Source organism: Erpetoichthys calabaricus, chromosome 7 (assembly GCF_900747795.2).
Source record: "Erpetoichthys calabaricus chromosome 7, fErpCal1.3, whole genome shotgun sequence".
NCBI lineage: Eukaryota > Metazoa > Chordata > Cladistia > Polypteriformes > Polypteridae > Erpetoichthys > Erpetoichthys calabaricus.
In genome coordinates, this window is record NC_041400.2 from 192,008,880 (window position 1) to 192,028,471 (window position 19,592).

At 40.6% G+C, this 19,592-nt stretch overlaps 1 protein-coding gene across 1 annotated transcript in view; it reads right to left on the reverse strand.

Moving 5' to 3' along the window:
* Positions 1 to 19,592, reverse strand: part of LOC114654975 (coiled-coil domain-containing protein 171-like) — a 510,202-nt gene that overhangs the window by 291,838 nt on the left and 198,772 nt on the right. The window contains exon 15 of the mRNA XM_028805855.2: positions 7,106 to 7,282. Coding sequence (XP_028661688.1) covers positions 7,106 to 7,282 — 177 coding nt within the window. The remainder of the gene's footprint in view (positions 1 to 7,105; positions 7,283 to 19,592) is intronic.

The window sequence follows — 19,592 nt, forward strand, 5'->3', positions numbered from 1 at the left end:
TAACCCTTTAATTAAAAAAAAAAATTATTGGCTATTTCATAAATTAGAAATTGACCAGATGTGCCATGGGAAAACCTGGATTCAGCAAGGGTGCCAGAATCGAAAGAGTTTGGGAACCACTGCCTTAAGTAGGTCTTGGCCTAGTCCTATATTTTGAAATGCCTGCCCCCATATACTGTAACCTTAAATTTTCTAATTGTGGTCGGCTTATAATTCCAAGAGCCAAACATAAAAAGTTGTGAGGAGGCCTTTTGCTGTTATGCACCTAAAATCTGGAATACTCTATCAATACAAATTTAACAGGCTAATGCTCTTAAACGGTTTAAACCCATTATTTTAATTTGGCTTTTCCGTAGCTACATTTTAGTTGTACTCCAAAAGCACTATATGGGTACAGAATTATCACATTTTTCATGGATCTGCAATCTTTACTAATGTCTACTTTTCTCTGGTTCCAGTTCTTCTGTGGTGGCGACCTGCCCCAGCACCACCACCTACTCAAGGCACTATGCAGCCCCCTGCGATGATGGAATGAAGGCGAGTGCTCCAGCTGTCCACGAGACCAACTTCATCACATCCTACATCCCATCATATGAAGCCTGGAAACAAAGAGGAATAACTTAAGAATATTTATGTGTGGCAGAATACCCTGTGAGAGCTGGATGGTCATTTTTGCCTTGGAACCCTTGCAGATTTTGTTTTTCTCTCGTCTTCTGAAGTCTAACTGAGAAGCCAGTGCAAGGACAAGAACACTGGAGTTACAATGGATTGCATTCAGTTAAACAGGTGTACCTGATAAAGTGGACAATGACTATATTGTCACGCTTGGGTCACAGATTTGCACAGAAACACAGGAGGTTGTAGAGACAGGAACTTTATTCAAACACTGCAAACAAACATGTCTCTTTTTCAAAAGTTTAAACGTGCTCCTTGACAAGATGGAGATGACAGTTCCATCTCACAATTAAAAGAATGCAAACATATCTTCCTCTTCAGAGGAGTGTGTGTCAGGAGCAGGGAAGGACAGACAGAGAGAGAGAAAAAGGCAAACAATCAATCAAAAATCGACAGGTGCTCTTCGGACTTTTAAGTCTGCGAAGTACCACGCGGATCACGCGATAGATCGGCCACAAGTAAGCCCAGAAAGCAAGGGAGCAATGTGAAGGTAGTCTTTCAGCATTTTTTAACCTGTAGGGGTGTGATCAGCCCCCAGCTCACAATATATTGTTACAATGGTACACTGGATCTGTGATAGAGGGAGAGAAAGAGAGATGGACACTTTGCAGGACGCTTGTGGCGGGGTGAATCGGACAGCACCGAAGTGTTTACAGCATCTTAGTGTGTCATCCCTGCGCCGTCTCCATTATGCCATGCATTGGCACAGTGAGATGGAGAGTAAGAAAGAGTTGTAACCACTTACTCCACAAGCACAAATTTGCGTGAGTGGTGGGCATGAAATAGGAGTGAAGACTCTCTACAAGAGCACTGTGAGACACAGCAGTGTACCTAATAAAGTGGCCGGTCAGTGTATATATGCACCCAAAAAAAACAGTGCATGCTTAAGTAATTTGCATTAGTTCCTATTAAGACCACTCATAAACGTGTAACAGTTGCAGACTCACTTTGGGTTAAATCTGGACTTAGGTACTCAGTAACTGCAGCTATGACGTCCAAAATCACAACAGGAATTATTCAGTTTATCAAAGATCACAGTCTCTCTGACCCATGGAGATTTCTGTATTCAAATGTGTGGTGATATTCTTTTTTCTCATCAGTACATCGTAGTTGCCCAAGAATTGATTTTTTTATTTTTATCAATAATAACTTACTGCCCTCTATCAAGTCTCGCAAATAAAAAGCAATTGTTATCTCCGAGCATTCTCTTATTATTTTGCAGCTCACATCATTAAGCATTAGAAATTCAACTTAGAACTGACAACCTAACCAATTCCTTCTACCTGATGAAGACTTTATAAGTTCATGTTCAGACAAATTGATATTGTTCAGACAGACCACTGCTTCCCTGAGACTTCTGGGGGAAAACTCTGTGAAACACTGAAGGCAGTTTTACGAGAGATTTCAAATGATCTCTTATTTCTCACATATAAAATAAACAGCAGAGTAAAAAGGCTTCAGACCTGATTGCTGAGATTTTTTTAGTACTGATCAGGGTTATTATTCCCAAAAAAGGATAAAATAAGGTGGCTTAATGATTATTAGACCAATTGCTCTTACGCCCGTTCAAATAAAAATATCTGAATAGCGAGTTCTAACCCATCTTAAGTCTGTTACTCCTCATTGTGACCCACTTCAGTTAGGACAAACAGATCTGTGGAAGATGCCATAAACATTGTGCTAGAGGATCAAGGGTCTTCCCACCCAAATGTCAGATTTAAAAAATAAACTCAACAGTGGCGCATGCATATATTTATGGCAACTCTGATCCATCCGCCGTCAACATTTCAGAGAAACTGGGAAATGACGACACCCTCGATCAAGTAGATTAGCTAAATGACAATTTGCACGTATAACAATTCATTTCACTGAGCCATTATTATAATAGATAGATAGATAGATAGATAGATAGAGAGAGAGAGAGAGAGAGAGAGAGAGAGAGAGAGAGAGAGAGAGAGAGAGAGAGAGAGAGAGAGAGAGAGAGAGAGAGAGAGAGAGAGAGAGAGAGAGAGAGAGAGAGAGAGAGAGATAGATAGATAGATAGATAGATAGATAGATAGATAGATAGATAGATAGATAGATAGATAGATAGATACTTTATTAATCCCAAGGGGAAATTTACATACTCCACACAGATGTCAATGTGTGTTGACGTGACAAACGCCTCAAACATGATGAATAGGATGGCATTTAGGATGGCAAGCAGGGACTGGCGACCTGGCTGGGATGGTTTAAGGACAACTGACTGGCTGGGAAGCCAAACCAATACCGGGAGACGAATAAAGTGAAGATGTTCCCTTGTCTGTACCAAAGATGAGAAGAAGGTGCCAACGAAGCAACAGAGAGACTGGCATCCCAGAAGGAAATCAATGAAAGATCCTTACTCTGCCGACAGACCAATATAATGGAGAGACCAGGAAAGGCAACTTGCCAGGGCTGTTTGCTCCCCAAACATGATAGGAGGCGGCATCCCTGGGATTTAGTACAAAATTCAAACACCCTCAGGGCATGCTGGGATTCGTAGTTCCATAGGGCTTCCCTGTTGGGTTTCGTGGGTGCCGCCAGCAGATGCTGTGGGGATTTGCCATGCCAACTTTGTAGGACTTCTGCACTACTTCCAACAGACCATGTCCTGGCACCAGATGTACTCCCGGGTCCTGAAAAAAGATTTGGCCCTGCTTTACCTCAGGGGGTCAGAATCGGGAGGTAGAGGACAACACTTGCTTGGAAGAAGAGGAGCAGGACGGAGAAGGATGAAGATCTTTATTGTTTTGGTGTGTTATGCGGGAGTATTCTAGAAGTGCCTGAAAATACACTGGCTATAATAAAATCATTATATTTGAAGCTGACACTGTATTTGTGTCAGTTGTATGTAGGGTTTGGAATGCTGCCGTGTCCCTTGATGGTCACAACACACAGATCGTATTTTAGTTCTCTTTTAAGAGGGCCAAGGCTGCATATTTGCAATGAACAATTTCTTTGAGATTTTATCGTCCGTTTACATCGGCTACATGGTGTCACATCTTCAGGAACTGGCCGACAGGGCAGGAATATCTCAGCCAAGCTTCACTACCTCATGCCTGCCGTGCTAGAAAGCCATTAACCAACTGGCATGGTGCTTCTTCAAGATTTCAGTTGGTGTGGGTTAACGCACATAAAACATGATGTGTTTTGCCAACATAAAAAGGCAATTAGCAGCAGTGTCTGATTCTCCTAAAGTAATCAAGAGCAACTGAGTGCACTCATATTGCGATAACGGCACCAAGTGAGAATGACGGTGCTTTGTTAACTCTGCCTTGAGCATTTTGAAAGGTGCTATATAAATAAAATGCAATTGTTTTTGTCTTATTATTATTATTATTATCCATTAGCAGTGACATTCCACTGACGCAAGAGTCATCTGTAATGCCAAGATGAGACTGACAAACATCGTGGCTCAGTGGCCTGTGATTCGTTTAATTTGAGGTAAAGTAGCTTTGACAGACGTGGTGGTGCTGTACGGTGTGATTGGCTGGGTGGCAAGGTAAATCTGATTTGCTAGATTGCCAAACTCAACAGGACAATGCTAGCTCTACAACTTCTCTTTAAGTGATGTCACCATCATTGTAATGTGGTGTCGATATTTTTGATCAACGTTCTCCATACAGCTCAGTCCTGTACCTTCTCACCAGTCAGGCCCTAATCCTTCAGATCTTCTTTGACTTTCTCCATCCACCTCCACTTTGGCCTCCCTCTCTTTCTGTTCCCCTGTACTTCCACTCCTATCACTCTTTTACCCACATCTTCATTGTCTCTCCTCATCACATGGTCATACCACTTCAACCTATTTTCCTGAACTTTTCGATTTCTCTCCAACTTTTGTTGTACCTCCGATTGTTTCGCTTCTTATTCTGTCCTTTTTTGTAACTCCACACATCCATCTCCACATTCTAATTTCTCCCACATCCAACTTCTTCTCCTGCTGTGCTCCCTTTACTGCCCATGTCTTAGCTCTTTACATCATTGTTGGTCTTAACTTTAGCCTTTGCCCTAATTCTTCAAGCAGATTATTCCAGATAACCTCTACCAATTGTTCCATCCACACTGTATTCTGTGGGGTATCTCTGCATATGATTCTCCATATTGGGGTACCACTGATTGAAGATATTTAAATGTATCCACTCATTTCAACAGGGCAGTTCTTGGTGCCCCTCAAAGTAGGAATGGGTTCATGTACTGTATATTGTATTTCTGTAAGGACCATATTTAACTTCAAATATTACTAAAACAAATCATATACAGTGATCCATTGCGCTTCGCCTTTTGCAGCTTCACTCTATCGCGGATTTTATATGTAAGCATATTTAAATATATATCGCAGATTTTTTGCTGGTTCACGGACAATAGGTCTTTTAATTTCTGGTACATGCTTCCTCAGTTGGTTTGCCCAGTTGATTTCATACAAGGGACGCTATTGGCAGATGGCTGAGAAGCTACCCAACGTACTTTTCTCTCTCTCTTGCGCTGACTTTCTCTGATCCTGACGTAGGGGGTGTGAGCAGGGGGGGCTGTTCGCACACCTAGACGATACGGACGCTCGTCTAAAAATGCTGAAAGTTTATCTTCACGTTGCTATCTTCTGTGCAGCTGCTTCCTGAAGCGACATGCTGCACGGTGCTTCGCATACTTAAAAGCTCGAAGGGCACGTATTGATTTTTGACTGTTTGTTTCTCTCTCTCTCTCTCTCTCTCCCTGCTCCTGACGGAGGGGGTGTGAGCTGCCGCCTTTAACAGCTTTGTGCCGCGGTGCTTCGCATACTTAAAAGCCAAACAGTCCTATTGATTTGTTTGCTTTCCTCTGTCTTTCTGACAGACTCTGCTCCTGACGCGCACTCCTTTGAAGAGGAAGATATGTTTGCATTCTTTTAATTGTGAGACAGAACTGTCATCTCTGTCTTGTCATGGAGCACAGTTTAAATTTTTGAAAAAGAGACAAATGTTTGTTTGCAGTGTTTGAATAACGTTCCTGTCTCTCTACAACCTCCTGTGTTTCTGCGCAAATCTGTGACCCAAGCACGACAATATAAAAATAACCATATAAACATATGGTTTGTACTTCGCGGATTTTCTTATTTCGCGGGTGGCTCTGGAACGCAACCCCCGCGATGGAGGAGGGATTACTGTATCAGTTTAACTGCCCATGTTGACGGTCAGTGAATCAGTTTAAAAAAAAAGACACAAGTGCTGAAATTAATACATAAATTACAAAAAATAAACCTTAATTAGTAGTTATATCTCTCTACTTAAAAAAAAAAAATATTGGGCGGGAGACGAGACGTGATCTTCTCGGAAGACACTTTAACGTCCTGTGAGAGACACTTTAACATCACGCAAGACGAAAGGACAGCTGCTGTACAGGCTTTTAAATGATCGACACGCAGTGCAACATGCAGAACACGCAGTTCGGCAGCAGCAGGACAAAGCCAGTAGCTGATCCAGGTGGGCGAGTGAAGCGAAGGAGACATGATCATCTCAGAGAGACACTTTGACATCACGTGAGACTAGACATTACAACCTTAGGAAGTAAGAACCGTGAGATGGTGATTTTTGCACGTCACGCCCTACTTACAAACAGTTTAAAACAAGTTCACGAACATCTAACCTCGCAGTTACTTAAATGCTTTTGGCAGACACACTATGTGCTCCCAGCTCTTAAAGCAACGACAAGTGGCAAGCTGAACACTGAGCTCGCCAGCAGATGATCCGACTGCATCTCCTTAGCATGTGTTCAGCCCCTGAGCCCCCCACCTTCACAATGCGAGCGGCAGAGACACGAAGTGGCAAAAGGACAGCTGCTGTATGGGCTTTTAAATCACAGACACACAGCGCGACAAGCAGAACACACAGCCCATCAGCAGCTGGTCCGACCGCATCTCCTTAGCATGCATTCAGCCCCCCCATTTCACAATGCAAGCAGTGTTATATGTTCCACGAGAGAGAGATTTAACCACACCCGGGGCCGGAAATAAAGGACAAATATTTTTACAAAGGTTTTAAAGTAAAAGTGAAGATAATGCATATGTAACAATTCCCACGGAAAAAAACTTCTTCTGGCTGCTCCCGTTTCTTCCATCTCTTTCTGTCCTCTGCATCTTGTTCTGTTACACCCATCACCTTCATGTACTCTCTCACCACATCCATAAACCTTCTCTTATGCTTTCCTCTTGCCTGTCAGCTCTATCCTTAACATCCTTTTCCCGATATACTCAACATCTCACCTCTGCACAACGCAATCTCGCCTCTCTGACTTTATCTCTATCTGGTAAACCAAACCCGGGGATGGGCAAGCGAAGCGAGCTATAATTCAACAGATTTAAGGGTGGTCTCTGCTACAAAGCCAGCATACATAAAACATACAGTAATTAAAACTTTTCTTGACACGTGCACTGTACCTGTGCTTTGGTGTGTAATTCGCCAATCATGGAAGAATAGCGAAGTTCCATTTCTTTCTTCTGTTTGAACCAGGAGTCTTCCTGTGCTTTCATTTGTTGTGTTACACTATCGACCGTATCTTCTTGTCTCTTTTGTAGGTCCTTTAGCGTTTCACAAACACATTCCAGATGGGCAATCTGGTAGGTAGAAAGAAAGAAAATACAATTAATATGTCATGCATTTATAATTACAGTCATGACTCGGTTAACAATGTCCCGACTAAACAAGTTGTGTTTTAACAATGGAGCTTCCATTAGTCATACAATAAATGAAATTGTAGAGCATTGAAACACCATCATAAACAGTCATATAACAGTATTAATATTGCTATTGATGTACTGTTATTAGTGTATTTCAATATCTTTTTTTTTTTATTCTATTTATTTTATTTAAAGAATACAACATTCCATACACTCAAGTCAAACTTAAACCAGAATTCAACCCCGGCCCGAGGGAAAGAGAGGAGAGCCAACAATAAGAGCAAATTTATTATATAAATAAAAAATAAAAAAACCTATAAATGCTTACTCTAAAATTTGATCTATTAGACCATGCCATATTTTTAGAAACTTTCAAACAGATCCTCTAAGTGAGAGTTAGATTTTTTTCCAATTTCAGACAGTATAGAACATTAGTTGCCCACTTACTTGTAACAGGTGGATGCTGGTTCTTAACAGTTGAGCAAGTTAAGTCAATTACAATTTGTTGGTCCTTCTCCACTTTACGCCCACCTGGGAGCCCACCAAACACAGCTGTTAATGGGTTATGAGTGATTGGGACACCAAGGCTGTCTGATAGGCATGCAAAGATTATGATCAAGAATTATGTTCATTTGGTAGACACCCAAAACATGTGGGCCAGTGAGGCTGGAGCTCGATTGCAATGTTCACAGGTTGAATCTTGCCCTGAGTACATTTTGAACAAACTTAAACATAAATGTGCTCAATAAAAGATTGTAAGTTGAATGACTGAGTGCTTTGCACATATGGAGCTGGAGTGTATTCTATGCATGGCTGCCTTTCACTCCTTTTCTGAAATGTTAAAGTGAATGATATGGTCTCCACGGTACCCTGGGATCTTTAAAAGGAGGAGACTTTAAAATGTTTTTTATATATTGTTGTGATGCTGCCTGAGTCTTCAAGACTGATCAGTATTGTCTCTGGAATAGAAATGGGTGGGAAATGAGGAAAATTGGGCAGGATCATTTCAGCAAAGTTTCTGATTTAAAAGTAGTGGAAAAATTGTGCTGATGGGAAGTTAAATCTGAAGCGTAACTGTTTGTAAGATGCAAAGACATAATCTACATATACTGTACATCTCTAAATGTTTTAATCCTGGACATGTACCAGACATTAAATAGGTGCAAGGTTTGAGAAGGTGGAAAAATGTGATTATCATGTAAAGGTGCAACAGATAAAAAGTTTCTCTGTCTTAGTGCATACAGCATTGTTTCTGTATTCTGAGTGAGTAATAAACAACTGGATTACCATTATATTTATGATAATTTGTATTTCCTGTGGCACAAATCAGGGCATATAAAGAAGTACATAAAGATTTTACTTTTATTGCAGACCAAGCTTGTGTATGCCCATCAGTTAATGTCAATTTCCAGGTCCTTATAGCTTGTATATTAGCCGTCCAGTAGTAAAATTGAAAGTTAGGTAGTGCCATGCCACCTTCTGCTTTAGGTTGTTGTAGAGTCATCCTGTGTAAGCATGATGTTATACTTGAGTCTAATTTCTTAAGGAACAATTTGTTAATGTATATAGGGATGCTCTGAAATAAAAAAAAAAAGCTTGGGAAGGATGTTTATCTTGACAGTATTGCTTCTTCCTGCTAATATATGATGGCGGGTAGACCATCTGTTCACATTTTGCTTAATTATTTCCATAATGATAGCAAACTTTTGTTGAAAAAGATCTTTACATTTACTTGTAATGTTTACCCCTAGGTATTTCAACTGATATGCTAAAATAAATGAGAAAGAGTCCAGTCTAATATTGCGTTCTACAGAGCTTCACTGGAAAAAAGCACACTTTTATTCAAATTCATTTTGAGTCCAGATATCTTTTGAAGTTCTGTGAGTGCACTGAGGACTGCTGGTATGGACGTTTATGGGTCTGACATATACAGTTCCTTATCATTTGCGAATAGTGATATTTTTTACTCCAGTCCTTCTCTGGTAATCCTCTTTACCTCTGACACTTATCGAACGTTAACAGCCAATGGCACAATGGACATTGCAAAGAGCAACAGTGATAGGGGACGTTCTTGTCCAGTACCACACTCTAGTTTGAAGTAGTTTGAAATAATGTTGTTAATACAAACTAAGGCTTCTGGACTGGTATAGCATAGTCTGATCCATGCGCAAACCCAAATTTATGCAATGTGGTGAATAGGTAGCCCCATTCAACCATTTCAAATGCTTTTTCTGCTTCCAAGGATAATAAGATATCTGGTGTGTTAGATTTTATGGGCAAGTATATTACAATAAACAAAGGTCAGAGATTAAAAGCTAAGCGTCTGCCTTTAATACAGTAAATCCAGTTTGGTCATGTGATATTATTGGGGGGAAGCACTTCCTAGACATTTATCAAAATTACTTTAGATTGAAATAAATTATCCATCACCATGAATATCGCCCTTCAGGAGCACATGCTATGTCTGATACTGCAAATGGAATTCTTTTGGGTATTAAGATTCCCACACCTCTACTTTTCTTTGTGTAGCTGGACTGAAAGATTTGGTCAATCTAATCTCTTTCCAACCAAATCTAGTCCTTAGTTATTAAGTGTTCCTCCTGTAAAAATACTATTTTGGCATGTAGACCTTTTAAGTGAGAAAATGCCTTTTTTTTCTCTTTAGATCTTGATTGAGACCTTTGACATTCCAGCTCACAGAGATGTTGGTCAGAGATGTACTGTTTCTGAATCTTTAAGGACATTTTGTAAACTTAAGTAAAAGTAGCATTTGTTTCAAGTATTGTGGCTACGGAGTCTATTATCATGTTGGCACTTATAGTTGTCAGGGTAAGATAAATAAGAAGTAACTTGCTCTCTCCCAAAACAAGCCCCCCACCCCTATATTTCGCAAAGTTCCAGTCCTCTAAGATGCCAAGAGACAGAGCACATCCAAAACAAAAACCCCGAAAAGCCATGAGGTCAAGATTAAAACTGAGATATCTTAATAGTACAGTGTGGATGCAATAAACCAAGGGTATAATGTTAATTACCACCCCTGAAAACTGAGATAACTTGTTAAACAGACCCCTTCGGTGAAAAGAAAAGAAAAAGTCTAATAACACTGTAAATAACTAGTTGCTTAGTGGTTACCAAAATATACACGTTTAAAAGAAGAATTTTCAATGTTATGATTTAAAAGAAAAAAAATGGACGAAAAGGAAAAAGAATGTATAATTACATCAAATACAGCATTAAAACAGACCAAGTTGCAAGCAGAATCTTTTTTGCCTGACCAGGACACGAAATGACTCATGACCATATTTTAAATGATGTTGGGAGCAGTCTTCTTAGCTCTTTTTTGCTTCTTTAGGAGAATTGGAGATACAGTGGAACCTCGGTTTGTGAGCTTAATTCTTTCCAGAAACGTGCTCGTAGTCTAAAGCACTCGTATATCAAAGTAAATTTCCCCGTAAGAAATAATGGAAACTCAGATGATTCGTTCCACAACCCAAAACTATTCATAGAAAAATGATTAATACAAAATATAAAGTAAAAATACATAAAACAAATTAACCTGCACTTTTACCTTTAAAAAGAATCATGGCTGGTGTGAGTGAGTTTCTAAACTCTTGTGGGATTCCACCCAACGGGATGACACGCGGAAGAGCGTCCCAAAGCAATCGTAGTCTCCCAGCGCTGTAGCAGTTCGCCGTAAAAGCAAATCCGAAAAGATCACCTGCCGTCGATGGGTGATACAAGGAACATTATAAATGAACACGGCACAGTACTACTTGGCCATGATCCTGCTCGACTGCTGTGACTGTGTATAGGAGAGTGACAGATCCTGCTACAATAAATAACCGCACTGTTGCTGTTTCATGCTGAATAAAGCTGGTGTCGCTAAAGTACTGAGACTCGGCCTCGTGTTTTGGGGCGCATGACAGGGACTCACACGTCACAGCGCACACACACACAGTCACAATGCTGTAGTAAACAGTATACGCTCGTACGGATGTTGACTATATGAGTGACGCACGCCGACTCAGACAGAGAATAGGAGACGATTGCCCACAATCCCGCAGCGAGAGAGACCGAGAAGAACCATCAGCTCAGTTGTGATCACATGACGCTCAGCAGACAAAGCGTATACATACTACTCGTATTGCAAGACCTCGCTCGTTTATTAAGTCAAAATTTATTAAAAATTTTAGCTCGTCTTGCAAAACACTCGTAAACCAAGTTACTCGCAAACCGATGTTCCACTGTACAGAGTTTGCGATCAAAAATCACTTTCAACTTGGCAGGACATAAGAGGCTGTATCTGATTTCGGCGCTGTTTAATGCTGTAGAATGAGGCTCATTTAGCAGCTCTTGAAGGGGGAGAGATCTAGGAAAATACGAACACAGTTATTTTCATATATGATCTCCTCTTTCTCTCTTTGAATTGACATCAAACTTTCTTTAACCCTTAGTTTGTCAAAACGGACAATTAGGCTTCATGCTTTTCAGGCATTCAATCCATGTGTGCAATAAGCTGCTGAGATTTCAGTGTCCGATTCAAAGTCCACTCCAATTATTTTAGAGAAGAGTTCAGCTATGAATTTCACTGGGTTTTTGACTTTCACGGTTTTCAGGGAGACCTTCGATTCTGATATTGTTCCTTTTATATCTCAGCTCAGACAGTTTCTTTCCACCTTCCCTATGCTCCAAAAGTGAAGTTGCAAGTCCGGTTGGAGGTGTTGGTATTAGCTGACAGCGGGGATAAAGAGGCCATGCTCAGTTCTGACAATCTGCCCGAGATCGGTGAATTCTTTTTGCCCGCCTCAATCCCAGTTTTGCTCCCACGTTCATTCTCGACTGGAGTCGACGCCGCAAATCCGTTCCTTTGCCCGTCGCTTCCAAGTCAGTCTCTGGAAGGCCATATCGTGAACTTGAACTTGAGCCCGGTTTTGACTTTTGATGAAGCCTTATTGGCTTTTTCCTTCACTTCCTGAACCCCTGCTCTGCCGCTCATATTTGTATATGCTTGTAATTAAATCCCCTCAGTTTGATTAAATGCAGGAAACCTTGGAGTGATAGTTTAAAAAAAAAAAAAAAAAGTAAAATAACACCGCTAAGCAGAGGAGCTCCGTCCTAGACGTCCATCTCTCACAGCAGATGAGACCAACCCCTACAGTATTTCAATATCAATTTTTTGGCTGTATTGGTAAGTCAAGCAAAATGATACCTCTGATTGGCTAACTAAAGAGATCTTTTGGTTGAATAGGTTTCTAATTATGAAATGATAAACCTATTCCAAAATTAAATGCACCAAGTCTATATGTATTGGATTGCAATGTAGTTAACACGTTAATAGGTGTAGGTCTGAGATTTAGAAATCTCCCATAGATTTTACATTGGTGACAGGTAAATTCATTCCTATTTTCACTGGGGCAGTGATTGTGTTAAACTTGATATAAATATCAGGAGTTCTATGTATCACTATCATTACAGGGTGGCTTTATCAAAGTAAGCTTTATAATTTACTCATCTGTACAATGGCTAAAAATTCATTTCAGAACTTAAACTAGAAGTGGACAAATTTGTTGGTCCACTTACAGCTCATTGAAAAAGTCCTGTGCACCTCCTGAAAAGTGACAAAAAGAAAAATAATTGTCCCTTGTGTACCTGCATGACTAGGAAATGTCCTCAAGTAAAACAAAGCAAGTGTGACCACAGATCAAGTTTTGCTTATTCCACAAAAATCTTCTAAAAATGACCTGAACACATTTGTTGGGACCCCTAGAGAAGACCCTAAATAATCTGATTAAAGTGACTTTTCAAACTCACCATTTTCTGGAATTCGTGTCACACACATCTCCAATCGTGCAATCAGTCGTTGGGCTAATTTAAATGGAGAAAAGCCATTACTCTGCTGTTTGGCAGTCCACACTGAACACAGACCAAAGAAAGCAATGGAGAGAGTCATCTGAGGAGATCAGAAAGAAAATGATAGACCACCATATGAAAGGCAAAGGCTAGATGACCATCTCCAAGCAGCTTGATGTTCCTGTGACAACAGCTGCAAATATGATGAAGAACTTTAACGTCTATGGGATTGTAGCCAAGATTGAGGCCACAAGAGGAAAAATCGACCCCAGGATAGGCAGCAGGATATTGGGAATGGGAGACAAAAAGCCAAGGACATAACTTCTAAAGAGATAGAAGCTGAACTTCAAGGTCAAGGTCCTTCAGTGTCTGATCACACAATCTATTGCTTTTGAGCGACAGTAGGCTCAATTGAAGACCATCCAGGAAAAAAACGAAAACATAAAAAGCCAGACTGGAATCTGCTAAAGTGCATAGTGACAAGCCACAATACGTCTGGGAGAATGTCCTTTGGACAGGTGAGACAAAACTGGAGACCCATGGGAAGTCACATCAGCTCTACATTCACAGGTAAAAAAAAATAAAAGCTGTTAAAGAAAGTAACACCATAGCTACTGTGAATCGCTGAGGAGGCTCACTTATGTTTTAGGGTGGCATTGTTTCATCTGGTATGGGGTGCCTTGCGTCTGTGCAGGGAACAATGAAATCTCAAGACTCTCAAGACATTCTGGAGTGAAATGTCAGGACCAGTGTCAGGAAGCTCTGTTTCAGTCACAGGTCATGGGTCTTCCAACAGGATAAGGAGCCAAAACACACAGCGAAAAGCACCAAAGAATGTCTGAGAGTAAAACATTGTGAAGTGGCCTTCTAGGAGCAGATTTAAATCCTATGGAACATCTAAGGAAAGAAGTGAAACATGCAGTCTGGAAAAAAGACCCCCCTTCAAAAACCTGACCCAGCTGGAGCGGGTTTGCTCAGGATGAGTGGGCCAAACGACCGGTGCACAAGTCTCATGGAGAGCTCCAGGAATCGCTTGTGTGTACATGGATTGCAAATTCTAAAGGCTGTGCAACAAAATATTAGGTCAACAGTCCCATCATTTGCATCCATGCCATTTTTGTGTGTGTTATTATATGAAATATTGTTACATCAAAACTGTAAAGCAAAGTCTGATGATGAATATCCAATGATGGATATGCCAATAACCTTTGTCAGTTTCAAGTTATTTTAGAGACAATTGTGGGCTCTTCTGTTTTCATGGAGGGCTAGCAACAATTCCTCTGTCTCCCCTTCCCCACAGGTGCCATCCTTGACAGTACTTTATCCTTTCAGTCCCACATCAATAACATCTCCCGGTCTCCATATTTCCACTTGCGTCACATTAATCCTATTCGCCCTTCCTCACTCCCCACACCACTGCTATCCTTGTTCATAGCCTTGTCACTTCTCGTCTGAATTATTGCAATTCCCTTTTCTTTGGTCTTTCTCGCAAATCTCTTTATAAGCTTCAACTGGTCCAGAACTCAGCTGCCCGCATCATTACTAGAACCCCCTCTATTCACCATATCACTCCCATTTTGCAGCAGCTTCATTGGCTTCCAGTTAAGTTCCGTATTCAATTCAAAATTCTTCTGTTAACTTGTAAGGCTCTCCACAACCTCACTCCTCCATATCTGTCTGACCCCCTCCATGTTGCCATTCCCTCCCGTACCCTTAGATCCTCTTCCTCCATCCACTTGACTGTCCCCTTCATCCGTCTTGCCACTATTGGGAACACAGCATTCAGTTGCTCTGGAACTCACTACCATCTGAGCTTAGAAATATTGAATCACTTTCGCTTTTCAAATCTAAACTTAAAATTCATTTGTTTAAGACTGCTTTTTCTCTTTGATTATAATTGCTATGTCAGATTTTAATTTTTGTATTTTAGTTTTGTTTATAATCTGTGTTTTATCTATTGGTAGGTGTCTTTGAGTGTTTAGAAAAGTGCCTACAAATAAATAAAATATTATTATTACTACTACATCTGTCCATGTCTGTATGATGGACCGGGATAGGCAGCATTAAAACTTGAACTATTAAAAGAAGAAATAAACCAATAAGCTAAACAAATATTTGCTATCTCATTAAAACAAACAGAATGGGAATAAACAAATGTTAAAAAATATTAATACTGTAAAATGGGTGCACATTTTATGTATGAATAAATGTATGCAATAATCCTGAAAATGATTTCTCAGTAACTATACAGTTAATCACAAGATTTAGTACTAAACTCAACAGAACAAACATTCCATTTCTTTTTTTTAATGTTATGATAAATGATGTATTAAATGTTATTACACTGCTCTCTGCAGGTGATACTGAAGATCTACCAGTAATGGGAAAAGTGGAGGTGATCTCCCATTGTTTATTGTTAAAAGCTCTCACATACAAATACAGCATGTGAATTGCTCAAAATAACCAAACCCATTTTGGAAACCCTGAAAATATGACCACAATATTAATGCTTTCCTGCTTTACTGCAAGTCACCCTCAAGTGATCTGCACTTTATACTGTAAGGCAGCGGTTCTCAAACTGTGGGGCGCGCCCCCCTAAGTAACAAAAAAGGGGGCACAAATGTTGCCATATGTGGTGTAATTTTGCTATTCGTAGGAAAATTTTAAACTTGTAACAGTGTATCGGCAGCAAAAAATATAGAAATAAATTTTATTAGGGTTTCAAAAAAACGTTAGCGGGGCGCGATTAAAACATGAAAACTCGGGTTGCAAATACTTAAAGGTTGAGAAACGCTGCTGTAAGGCATGGAGATGGGTTAGAGTTAAGGATAAGGTGCGCTACTTTGAAACTGGTCCAATGCCCACCTCTGGCAGTCGTTTAACATTACAATACTGAAAATGTGCGCTTAAAAAAAACAAAAACACACAAAAAAAAAAAAAAAAAGTACAGGGTGGTGCACGAAAAACCGAACGGTCTCCCTCAAGCTATTATACAGGTGGGTGCCGTCACGATCGCAGAGCCTCGTTGTCGCAATGGGGTCAGCAGCCCCAACTGTGGGTACAGATGAGTGTGAAAGAGATCCGGCAGATGTATTCTCTGCAACAGAGGTTTGGAATAGTGGAAGTGTATGTGTCTATCGGTTCTTTTAAGGAAACACGGGACATTTTCACACAGAAGTTTCCTGATGTAAACCCACCAGCAAAGACCAGTATTCACGAGTCGGTGAAGAAGTGGTGCAAGACTGGGTCAGCTGCAAACTACAAAAAGAATTGGGCATATACCTAAGGTGTACTCACTTTTGTTGCCAGCAGTTTAGACATTAATAGCTGTGTGTTGAGTTATTTTGGGGGGGGGGGGACAGCAAATTTATACTGTTATACAAGCTGTACACGGACTACATTACATTGTATCAAAGTGTCATATCTGCAGTGTTGTCCCATGAAAAGATACAATAAAATATTTACAAAAATGTGAGGGGTGTACTCACTTTTGTGAGATACTGTTGATATATATATATATATATATATATATATATATATATATAATATATATATATATATATTTTTTTTTTTTTACCAAACTTAGTTTTCTATTTTCTATATTGCTCCCAAAACACAGAACTTGGGAAATAACACATCACTTAATTAGCCCAGGAGTCCAATTAAAAACAGAAGCTGGTTGGAACAAAAACTGCAGCCACAGTGGGACGCCCCAGGACCGAGGTTGGGAAACACTGCTTTAGATTCCTGGTGCTTCCTGTTTGTGAGTCATGGACGCTCTCCAGTGACCTGAGATGAAGACTGGACTCCTTCATGTATGTCTCTTCAGAGAATCCTCGAGTACCGCTGGTTTGACTTTGTGTTGGTCACAGAGTCCCAAATGACGCACATTACCTTCATTGTAAGGGAGCGTCAGTTACGGCACTACAGCCAAGTGGCACGATTTCCCGAGGGTGATCCAGCTCACAGGACCTTCATTGTTCAGGACCCTAGTGGCTAGATCAGGCCAAGGGGATGCCCACGTAACACTGGCTGCGGCAGATAGATGGTTATTTCCAGAGGGTGGGACTGGACTAGGAAATCCATTCCCGGGAATTCGGGAATCCCGCATGTCATTCCCGGGAATGACACAGTGCACGGGCATCTCACATGTGAACGGTTTTAGAACGAGTGACACTTATTTTTAAATAAAACTACTGCAATATGTTGACACCAATAAAAGACTAACCTTAACTACAAGTAGTTCATGCTGTCATATAAGTACATGTATCTAGTTAGTTGCGGTAATAAGAGCGTAGAAAGCACAACGTGTTCAGCGTGTGGTCGTCCAGGCGAGAGCGTACCTTCGTGCAGAGTACGCCAGCTGCTGAGAAAGCACGCTCTGCCTCCACTGAAGTAGGCGGCACAGTCATCAGATACTGGTACACTTGTTCTAAACAACACCCGTTGCTCTGAAACACCGCCATTTCAGCTTTTACTGATGCATCCAGTTTCTTGTCATCATTCTGTGATGGCAAGTTTCTTGGCACAGATAATGTGGATGCAACAGACTGACGCATTGCAATTTCAAGTTGCTGTTCAAAGCTGTCAACAGCACAGACGTCAATGAACTCTGCCCCGTCCCGGCATTCGTGAGCTGCAGAGTGCAGACACCTCCCAGTCCACTGTGCTCAGTCTTAGTGGGAGCCGGGAGACTGACTGCTGCTGGTCTGTTGTTGAATGAATTAATGAGCAACACACTACACCGTGGGCCAAAAAACTGTGCCACTTAATTATTTTCAGCTATAACTTATTTCTTGATCGATTTTTACACGCTATATACGCAAGCTTGGCCATTCCCATTTTCCCGGGAATTACAGCAGTTTCATTCCCAGGAATGAAAAATGTCAGATTCCCTAGACTTGACCACGTTGTCTGTCTTTTGGGGGGCTGCCAAGCAGGAACCTGAGCTGTTTTGTCATATGGTGAGTGCAGCAACGTGCTGTACCAGTGCATGCTCCCTGACCTGACCTGATCTGGTGTGTCAGTCGTTAGGTGTCGGTTATACCCGTGGACAACAGTGTGTAGCTTGTAAACGTGGAGTACTGAGCAGTGATAAGCTGTGAAAGCATCACTCATAATCCATGCTTGTGCATATAAAGTTTGTGTGCAAGTGTCTTTTTGTGTGGGTGAAATTTAGGGTTCAAACGTGCAATCCAATAACTCTCTTGGTGAGTTCCACTCATCCCATGATAGTACACCAAAAACCACCAGACTTTTGACATCTCCTCCGGCTAGACTGTTTCTTTTTTTGTTTTCTGCCACTTTATTAGGCTCATTTTAAAGAGCGTATAGATTTTTATTTCATTTTGTTGACTTGTTATACACTTCAGTGTCGATGGTACAGTTTTTGTTGGCAAATCTGACTGCTGTGTAGGCTGAGAGTGGGCTGGAGTCAAAATGCAGGTTTCTACCTGTCTAGCTCTCTTTCTGTTAAAGCGTGGATGCGTTTCTTGTCAGAGCGGGCTGGAATCCAGTTGTTAAAGCTGACACGGGTCAACGCAGGTGGCCACATCTACAAGACGAGTTCATAAAAACATTCAGGGGTAACACTGACAAAATTGACTGCTCGCTCAAGTCCAAGTTAGAGCCGAGGAGGCCAAAAGGCTAAGTGTGTAGATGTAATATTGGTGCAACACGAAAGCATACTGGCACCTTCTTTTAATAAATTGAATTTTTACCAGTGGGACAGAAAATATGCCTTATCAAAATGTTTTTCTTCCATAAACTCCCCGCTGTGTATTAGTATTACTTTTATGTGTAAGCCTTTGCATTTATTTACATTAAACTTCACTGCTGTATAGCAGCTCAAATTTGAATTTGGTCCTGATTTTTCTATAGGGATTTGCTGATTCAAGAGTAACTGCAAACCTACTTAATTCAGTGTTGCTGACTGCAAATGAAACCAGTTTGTTATATTTTTATCTAAATTATGTAGAGAAATCAAAAAGAGCAGCGGCCTCAGCATTGAACCCTGCGGGAACCCACTTATGATATCACCTAATTCAGAAAAAGCATCCTTATACCAAAAGCTGCGATTTTTCTGTGGTTATGGTAATTGTGCATCCATTTGCGCACAACGCCTTGAATGTCTGCTTAATTACGACAGGATGCAGGTGTTTACCTTGCTGCACAAACCGAAAACGTATTTGTGTGTGTGTGTGTGTGTGTGTGTGTCACCAGAGCTGGTGACAGAAGAATGGAACTGCAAATTAAAGGTAAAGGTTAACTTCGGGTCAATAAAATCCGCGCTATATAAATGAATTATTATTATTATTATTCTAAAATGAAACCGCAAAAACATCTAAAATAGTTAACATAAAAAGTTCACATTACAGTATATTTTTGTATTGTCCAA